This window comes from Delphinus delphis, chromosome 8 (genome assembly GCF_949987515.2).
Source record: "Delphinus delphis chromosome 8, mDelDel1.2, whole genome shotgun sequence".
NCBI classification, from domain to species: domain Eukaryota; kingdom Metazoa; phylum Chordata; class Mammalia; order Artiodactyla; family Delphinidae; genus Delphinus; species Delphinus delphis.
In genome coordinates, this window is record NC_082690.1 from 109,069,829 (window position 1) to 109,079,128 (window position 9,300).

General features: G+C 65.7%; 1 protein-coding gene across 1 annotated transcript; it reads right to left on the bottom strand.

Annotated features, from left to right (window-relative positions):
- Positions 1–1,352: 1,352 nt before the first annotated feature.
- MRPL23 (mitochondrial ribosomal protein L23) lies at positions 1,353–8,193 on the bottom strand. The gene is made up of 5 exons (XM_060017572.1): positions 8,125–8,193; positions 6,325–6,447; positions 5,368–5,450; positions 4,676–4,749; positions 1,353–1,561 (listed from the first exon to the last, which is right to left on the bottom strand). Exons 1-5 carry the CDS (start codon positions 8,139–8,141, stop codon positions 1,397–1,399), a joined length of 462 nt encoding a protein of 153 aa, XP_059873555.1. The 5' UTR covers positions 8,142–8,193; the 3' UTR covers positions 1,353–1,396.
- Positions 8,194–9,300: the final 1,107 nt, after the last annotated feature.

A 9,300-nucleotide genomic window follows, 5' to 3' on the forward strand; every position in this document is an offset into this window, starting at 1 on the left:
TGTCCCGCCCCCACTCGGCGCTGCTGTGGCCACTCCATCCACCCGCCCCAGGGGTGCCGAGGACACAGGACGTCACGGCCCGCCTCCGTGGCCGTGACCGGCAGATGCCAGGCCCTGGGGGATGCGGAGGGCACAGCGAGGACAGCACAGGGCCGCCGTGTGGGAAGGGCCTGGGGGCTGCGTCCGGGGGCGTGCGGGCGGCCAGCTCTGGAAGTGCAGCGGATGAAGGATGGGATTCCTCCCCTGGCCTTGAGTCGGGGTCCTCAGGGCCCCATGAATTATTTCTCTCAGGAAAATACCATTGACTCCGTTCTCCAGCCTCCTTCCTGACCTTCCCCATCACTTTAAATCAACGCTGAAGGGTGGAGTTTGCCCGGACCTTCACCCTCCAGCCGGAGGGGAGCTTCAAAGGCCCACGTGACGCCCCCCGTGTCCCTCGGGGTGGAGGGGGCCGGCCAAGCCGGCTCCCCACTGTCCCCCCCCGCCCCCCGCGGAGGGGAGAGCCAAGCTCCAGAGAGGGGAGCTGAGAGGCCGCGGAGGAGGGTGGTCCCTGAGCCCTCGTGGCATCTGGCATGTGTCCCACCCCCGGGGCAACGCGGCCCGACTCCCCGAGGCACCCACGGTGCTTTCTTGCTCGCTCCCCAGACCTCCAGGCCCGCGGACACACAGAGACGGGCCCAGCCAGCCCGGGGCGGCCTCACCGCCCCCCTGCCCAGGGGCGGCCGCGGGGCGCTGGCTCCCGGGGGCGCTCAGGGTTAGGCTTTTAGCTGCAGAGCGTGATTCAGAGAGAAATCAAGCTGTAGGTGCATCTCAGGAACCGGAGATGCAGGGAACCGGGCTCCCAGACCCCCCGGGACCAGCGCCACCTCTACCCCACCCCACGGGTCCCCGGGTGCTGGTCGTCCCTGACGGCGCTCCGTTTCCCACACGCAAGCCTCTGGCTGGCAATCTTTCCAGACGCGGCCTTGCTCTGGACTAGTCCCCTAAACCCCACCCTCTCTGGATCCCCCACCCTCCCTGCTCAAGACCACACTGGACTGGGCCACCCTGGACCCCCAGCCCGGACGGGCTCTCGCCCAGCGGCCACCCCGACTCCTGCCCTCAGCACTCACTCTGATCTCCCCCACACACCGCCCAAAGCAAGCTCTTAGCCAGAGCAGCTCAGGATGACTTCCTGGGTGCTCTGGAAGTGGGTCTCCCCCCAACTGGACAGGGTTCCGGGCCTGCCTGGCTCGCCTTGGGCCCATGGGACCAGGACGAGACACGCGGGCACACCCGAGGCCGGGCCCCTGCTCTCAGCCTAGGGGCACGGCCCAGAGCACAGAGCACAGGGTGGGGGGCCTGGGCCGGTCTCCACAAGCAGCACTTTTATTTGAGCTGAGCTGTCAGCCGCCCGTCACAGGCCGAACCAGCCAGGGACGCCCCCGAGCCGGGGGTCGCAGCTCTGCCTCCGCCGCTGGTCTTCCAGGACCTGGTCCTGCAGGTCCTCGGTCACAGAACTGCCTTCAGCCCTCTTTTTCTCAGGAAACAGATCTGGGAACGTGAAGGTCTGTCCGTGCGCCTGGGGAGAAGAGACACGGGCTCAGCCTGCAGCGCGGGCGGGACAGGCCAGGAGCCCCGTGGGAAGGTCCGTGGCCAGATGGAACCCGCCCGCCCGTCGCCTGCAGGACAGACGCAGGCTGGGCCCCAGCCCTCCGCGGTGGAAACCATTGCTGCGACAAGGCCCCTCATCGAGGCCAGCTCTTCAGGCAGCGTGTCCCCATCCGGGGGAGCCCAGCAGAGCACCCACTCCCGGCAGGAGTCACCCGGCCATACTGTGGGCAGGGGCGAGGAAACAAGGCACAGATAGTGTCTGCTGCCTCCCTGGAACGTCTTCCACCCAAAATACCTACAGGCCTTTACCCACATTAAAGACGAACCCTCCTCCCGGCTCAGAGCTTGGCAAATAAAACGCATGTAACGTACAAAGAAACGTACATGCGAGCACGCTATGAATCAAGGCCGGCTTCGCAAATTAACTGGTCTTACGTCTTTCACTAGAAGTTCAGAACGCGTGAGTGCCGGCCAAGTCCCAGCCCGGACCCCCAGCACGTGGCCGGGGTACCAGCCTGGCCCGTCAGTGGGCTGGAGGGAGGAGGGGACCCCAAGCAACGTGAGGTGCGGGGCCACCTCCACGCGTTACACATCGCAAAGCAGCTCCAAGGATGGGGGGCGGGGGGGCGGCCCGGGCCAACACTCCCAGGGCTGCGCCGTCCACCTCCAGACGGGCAGAGAAGGACCGGATCTGGAAAATTTTAATAAGTAAAATCAGTGAAGTGCGCTTGGTTCTTGGAGACCCTTGTTTTGTAAAGAAATCTGGATTCGGGCAGGCGGCCAAGCGTGATCTGAAACAGCCCACATCCTCGGCCCTGAGAACGGGAGGTTCACATGGCGCGGAGTGCAGCCCCGAGTGATGAAAGGCAGCGACCGAGTGCTCGGTAGCCAGCCTGCAGGAGGGTTCGCTTACACACTGCAAAACTTTCTTTCTTCTTCTTTAAAATACCAAAGGGCAATAGTTTACATGCAGGGCTGATTGCCCAGAATGGGGGATTTATGTTTAATATACCGAGGTGATTCTGCTAGTTTTCTGAGGTGGGGGAAACCCAAAATGACATTTTAAGATATAAATACAAAGATGGCAATCCGCAATAGCTTGGGAAAAAACAGAGGGCGCCGCCGGGAGAAATTCCTCGTTTCTCACCGAGACAAGCGCCGGGTGTGGGGGCCGACTGCGGCTCCCGGGGGTTCCCTTCCTGGAGAAATTCACCTTGTACTTTCAGAAATAAAACCCTCCATCCTTCCAAAGCTGATCAGCGGAAAAGAGCAGGAGGGGAGGAAAGTGTCGCAGTGAAAAGCGAAGACGCCAGCCTGGGATGGTGAGGGGCAGGCGGGGTCGGGGGAGCAGGCGCTCCGTCACCAGCAGGCGTCAGCGTCAGCCTGGGGGCCGAGGCTCCTCGCTGTGGGGTGACCCAGGTTCGCTAGCTCCCCGACTCTGGGCCAAAGAGACGGTTATCAGCTCGTGGGAGGAAACCCGGGACCCCCACTACGGGGGACCGGCTTTGCCGAAGCAGCCAACTCTGAACAAATCCGGAAATTTCACTTGTCTTTCTGATGGACCTCTGTGCGCTCTGCGATCAGCTCGGTGATGAGAAGCCCAGAAACGAGGCCCCAAGGGACACACGGGGAGGACGTCTCCGTAGACGGAGGACAGAGAGGGGACCCCTTCAGGGGGCGAGTGTCCAACCCCCCGGCCGGTTTCCAGGCACAGATCTGCCGGAGCCGGGCGGGGTGGAGGTGGGGGGGATCCGTTACAAATTTAATTTTGCAACGGAGGGAAGCGTGCCCGGCGGGGACGCCCTGTGCTCCCACTTGTGCTGCCCTGATTTCACAGGGGAAGAAAGGAGGCCGGGTGGCAGCTGCAGATACCAGATCCCAGGCCGCGCAGCTCAGCTTCCAGAGCGAGGTGGGGCCCGGGAAACGCAAGGGCTCGGATGACTCAAAAGCCACTTGTAACTATAGCTCTCGCTGAAGGGCCTCGTGGCGAATGCCGACATATGGGGTGTCGACCGGCGTGCCGTGACAAAGACAGATGGCCCGACTGAACACAGAGGACACAGGCGCCTTTATGAGGCCAACGGCCACTCTCCCTGCCTGGACTGGCTGATTTTATGCACAGCAAATATTAGGCCAAATAATTACGGGGGCCCCTGTTTAGAGCAACTGTGACCGTTTTTCAGCAAAGCTGCCATGCTAACGTGGTCTTTCAACAAACTACCTCCTAAGGCCCGAAACAGGCCCTGGGGCCAGAGGGTGTTTTCATAATAGCGCTACTGCCATCTAGCGGCCCCGGGGCCCGCGGGCTCCCCGCTCCGAGCCAGGCTGTTTACGAGGAAACTAAAGAAACTGGAAGACCCCCGCCCCCTCCCCCGCCGCCCAGGGTTTCAAACGCAGGGCAGTTAACAGACTCTGTGGGCAGGTCCAAGGTCACCTGCCCCGGCAGAGGAATCCTGCCTGCAGCCCATGGGGCCTTGGTGCTGGGTGGCCAAGGCTGTCCATTCTGAGTCAAGAGCATATCTGGGAAAGTACGTCTTGGGGCAGCTCAGGCTGGAAAGGAAGAGCCCGGAAAGGGGCTTGGAAAACGCGTCTTCCTCCAGCCAGCTCTGGGTTTCGGTCAGCAAAGGCTCAGATGGGGTGCTGAACCCTCTTTCCGGAGCCCCTCGCTAGGCAGGGGACACAGCGAAGAGAACCTGGGGGAGTGTGCCACACCCCGCAGTCCAGTCCAGAGGAGAGGGGGTCAGCCAGGACCCCAGCACACCCCAAGTGGTCTGGCTTGACACTGAGGCCCCAGCAGGAACCTCCACCCCCATGGCATTAACTACTTCCTTGCTTTGATGCTTGCCAGCCCTGGTTTCTGTCTGAACCCACCCTCAAGCCCAGCGGGCCCACACCCGCCCACTGCACGCCCAGGGCTGGCCCCCGAGAAGTTCCCCGACACCCATCCCCTCCCACCTCTGAGCTGTGCTTTGAACCCCAGCTCCTCCCGGGGCTCCATGTGGATTAGAACTGGGTGCCAGCCTGGGGCCCCACGATCACGCCCACCCCCCCGCTCCAGGCCGCGGTCAGGGCGAGCGCTCACCAGCTGCACGTGCGCCACCTTGTAATCTGGTTTCTTTATCCTGACGTTCCTGTAATCCCTCCTCCTGTTGGAACCTGTCGGAAGCGGGGGAAGACAAAAACCTTCACTCCCAGCATGAAGCTTTCAGTCCCACTAATCCGGGAACCCACTCTAGAAACAGGCAAACACGCAGGCACCTTGGGCTACAGGCCGCGGGCGGCACGCCCTGGGCCACTAGGCCGGGCTCGCACAGGCAGGCGCCACCACCGCCAACCTCCGCTCGGCGAGAACCCAAACGTGCCTGAAATAACTCAAGCAACGCTTTCTGCCCTGTCAGCACAGAGGCTCTCGCTGTCTGGCCTCCCCTCGACGGAGGGCCGCCATATTTACAACTGGGCAACCGGGGGCTGGGGGGCAGGGGTCAACAGGAAGGAACGAGAAAGCCCAGGGGAATAAAACAGTGCTTTGCTGACCGACCCAGGGGCAGGCGGGGGAGCGGGTGGGTGGGTTGACTGTGGGGCCCTGCTCTGAGCAGCCGGCAGGGCCGGGCCACCCAAGTTCTAGCGCTGGGAGGCCACCTCCCCGCTGCGGTCCCCCCTCAGTTTCCTCATGTGCAAAGGACCACGTGGCAGAGTGGCCGCGAGGGGGGACCAGGCCAGCGACGCGGGCAGGAGCCCACACCAGAGGGGGCAGCCCCCGCCCTGGGCACCCACCGTGCTGCACCCTTGTCCGCACAGCAGCCACGGGCACATGGTAAATGCGCTCGAGGTAATTCCTGAGGTCCACTCTGGTCATCCTGGGGCAAAGGAGAAAGAAGGGAAGTCTGAACAGGGCCGAGGTACAAGGCAGCCCGCCCGACGGGCTGAGCTGCCGACCGCAGGCCCCGGGTGGGAGCGGGCTCGGGGGAGGCCAGGGCTGAGGCCGGGCCCCGCTGACTCCGGAGACGCAGCCCCTGGTCCCCACCCAGCACACTTGCATCCGGACGCAGCAGTGAGGGGGTGACGGGGGACCAGCCCCCAGGACCCAGTTCTCTTCTCCCTCCCACTGGCCACACTCCCTGGGGGCCCAGCTTCAAGGGGAGGGACGGGACGGTCTGCGAGTGCCCCCTGGCTGCCAGCAGCTGCCCGCAGCGCCCGGCCGCCCGCTCTGTAGCTGCTGCCCCGCCCGCAGCACCCTCCCAGCAGGCGCTTCCCAGAAATGACGGTCAAGGGGATGGTGGGCTAGGTCCCATTGCCTCTTCACCCTGCATGGGCCTCACACGGAAGCTCAAGCCAACCCCGGAACCGCTCAGACTTCAGCATGGGACACGGGGAGGCTGTGTCCCTTCGGCAACTGGGGCCTCCGTGAAGGCCCCATTTGAGGACGAGGGCTTTGGAAGCCATGGTGAGCGGGTGCAGGAGTCACAGCCCAGCCTCCTGGAAAGCGCAGCTAGGACCAAGGCAAGAAGAGAAGTCAGGTCTCAGGCCAGGCTTCCCAGGGGGCGGCGGGGAGCACAACACCCCCGGGCCCTGCACACACCAGACCTCGGGCAGTGTGGAGCGGCCTGCATAATTTTCACGGCAGGAAGAACCTTGCTTGTGAGTGGGGTTCGGCGGCACCTCTAGGGCTGTGGGCCCCTCGGGGCACTCCCCAGCCTGAATTCCTCTGGGGTCGGGGAGGGGGGGGCTTACTCCATGGGGATCCGGAACTGCACGGTGTCCTCGGGCTGGGCCATGCCGGGCCGCACCAACTGGATGAAGAAGTTGGTGCGGAAGACCCGGAGCTGGGGGTTGCCCAGCTGGTACAGAGGGTACCTGCAAGGGGGAGAGGGGTCGTGTCAAACGCTCAGTACACGAGGCTCCCGGGACACCCCAGCAGGGTCCACAGGTCATCACGCCCATGGGGCCGGGGAGCCAAGGGGGCAGTCACCCACAGGCCACCCCCTTTGCTCACCCGGCGTGGGCAGCCAGTCCCCAGGCCCCGGGGCGGTGTGGCCTGTTGACCCCCAAGGTCAGCCTTTGGAAAGGACCGGTGAATGATTCATGAACAGAGGCCAGAGGACATGCCCACCCCACCCCGTAAACAGGCTCAGAGTCATGTGTTTGTTCAAAGTGCCGGTCCCAAAGGCACGCGGCCCCCGCATGGCTGTCACCCTCCAGGAGTGGGCCCCACACAGGGCACGCCCTCTAGCTCCCTTCAGCTCAGGTGAGGTGGGATCGGTCAGAACCAGCTTATTCTGCACTGGCCCCACCCCCGCGGCGGGGAAAGGGATGGGGCCACCTCCACACCCCCTGTGCTGGGAACGCCAGCTCATCCTTGACAAGCGTGAAGATCAGAAGATAAGTGGCTGGGAGAGATGGTGTGTGCAGATCACCAGCTACAAGCTGACCGCCTGCCTGCCCCACCCCCAAAACCCCCCAACTGAGCAGAGGCATCTAGAAGGTGCAGGAAGCTACCACCTGCGGCTCCCACCCAACTGCCCCTGCCAGCTGGACCCAGGCCCCCGGTGGGGTCTGGTGGGCCAGAAGGGCCACACTGCCAACTGGGCCTCGGGGCTGGGGTGAGGAGGGGGCCCAAGGTACACAGGGGCTGCAAGGCGGGGCCAGGGGTCTACTGGGAGCCCAGGGGACGGGTCTTGGTGGAGGGTGGGAGCAGGGGCTGAGGATGCCACCTAGGGTCCCTGGTGACCAATCTGCAGCACAGCACGTGGCCCCTGATCTTGGGGAGCACCCAGCACCAGGGAAGGGGGCTCAGTGAAGCCAAATCTCATGCTGCCTCTGGGCCTCACAAATCCGGGGAGCGTGAGGGGGTCAGGAGCCGAGGTCCAGGGTGTGGCACTCTGAGGGGGCAGGGCTCAGGCACCCTGGCACGGGCCGGGGCACCCGCATTAGAACGACTGCTGGGCTGAGCGCTAGGTAACGTCTCCCGGGGTCTCCTGGCGACCCAGTCCCACGTGGCAGCTGCCCCATTAGAACCCTGTGGCACAGCCTCCTCCGCTGTGCCGGCGAGGCGGGAGGGGCAGGTTCTGGAAGCGCAGGACCGAGCCTCGCTCTGCCCTCGTGGGGGTCCAGGCCGGCGGGCGGCTACCCAGGCTCACACCTTCCCCCTGGTGACCAGCGGCGAGCACTGCAAGGGGCGCAGTCTGGGTCCCCTGGGGAGCTGCGGGGGGTGGGGGAGCAGTCGGCCGGGGGGGCGGGGGGGACCGAAGCCCGAGGTCGGCGGAGCCCAGACCAGCCAACCTTCTCTCCCACCCGCCCGCGCCAAGCGTCAGGCCCGACCCCCAAGGGGCGGCCCGGGCCCCTCCGGCTCCGGAACGACCACCCCCGCCCCAAGCCCGCCCCGCCCCGCCCCGCCCCGCCCCCACGGGCGCCTCGACGCCGCGCGTTCCGCGCGGGTCTCTGAGTCACGTCCCCGCGGCCCGGCCCGGCCCCCGCAGCAAAGTCCCGGGCGCGGCCACGCCCCCGACCCCGCACCCCGGGACCCCCACTCACAGCACATTCCGCGCCATCGCCGGCTTCCGGGGCCGCGGGCGGAAGGAGGGGCGCGCCCGGCCCGGACCCACGCCGCCGCAGCGCCTCCTGGCGCCCGGGAGGACGCGCGCAGCCCACGCACCTGGGGCGCACCTGGCGGCCCCCCCACCAGCCCCACCGACCCGCTCACCTGAGCCTCACCTGACTCCCGAAGCTCCGCACACCCAGTATCCACTCCCCACCCCTCACGCCCCGCTCATGCCCGGCAGCACACCCCAGTCCCACATATCCCCCCTCCACCCTGGGCCCAGCACACCAGTGGACCACCACGCATGGCCCCCACGCACCCGCCCGTGCCCAGGATAACTGCAGGTCATGCCGCCCAGAGCCTTCCACCCTTCCAGCTGCTGGCCAAGGTGGGAGGCTGGGGGAGTTGGGGAGGGCAGGGTGTGTCGGAGGGCCCTCTCTCCACCTGGCGGAGGTGGTCTCCTCCCTCCCTCCCTGGCCCCCATCCCAGTCCTTCTGGCCGGCCCAGCTGGGCCCTGCCCTGGGCCCCTCTCCCCGTCCCCTGAGACACCCCCCAACCAGGTGCCCCAGCCACGCCTCCTCCGTGAGGCTGCTGGCTGCTTCAGGCCTCTGCTGGGCACCCCACTTCCAGCCTCCCCACAGCACAGCCCTCACGGGGGACCCCTCCATAGGGCCAAACCCGGGGCCCACTGCCCCCCCCACCCCCGCAGACACACACACAGCAGGCAGACCTGTGGGGAGGCGAGGGCCGCAGCCCCCCTCCTGCCGGTGCCGGTCCCCAGGCCCTGCTCTTCCCCGGTCCCCTCTGCTCCCTGCTTCTAGCCTCCCCCAACCAGACTGTCTGGTTCCCCTGTGCACCCCACAGCACCCCACCCTAAGTGCTCTTCAGGGCAGGGAGGGCATTCCACAGCCTGCAGGGAGAGAAGGAACCCCAGGAAGCAGGGGAAGGTCTAGGCCTCCAGGGTGGGGATGGAACGGCAAGGAGGCATGAGCAGAAAGACCCTGAGGAGGGGCAGGCATCACGCTCCTGTGAGGCGCTGGGTGCTGGGCAGGGGGCTGGAGCGCCCTCCTTACTGGAGTGTTTGGTGGTGGAGACCTTAAGTGGATTCGTCTAGGATGAAGAAACTGACATTGGGGAGCGGGAGCTGGGGCGGGGTCAGCTGTGACTGG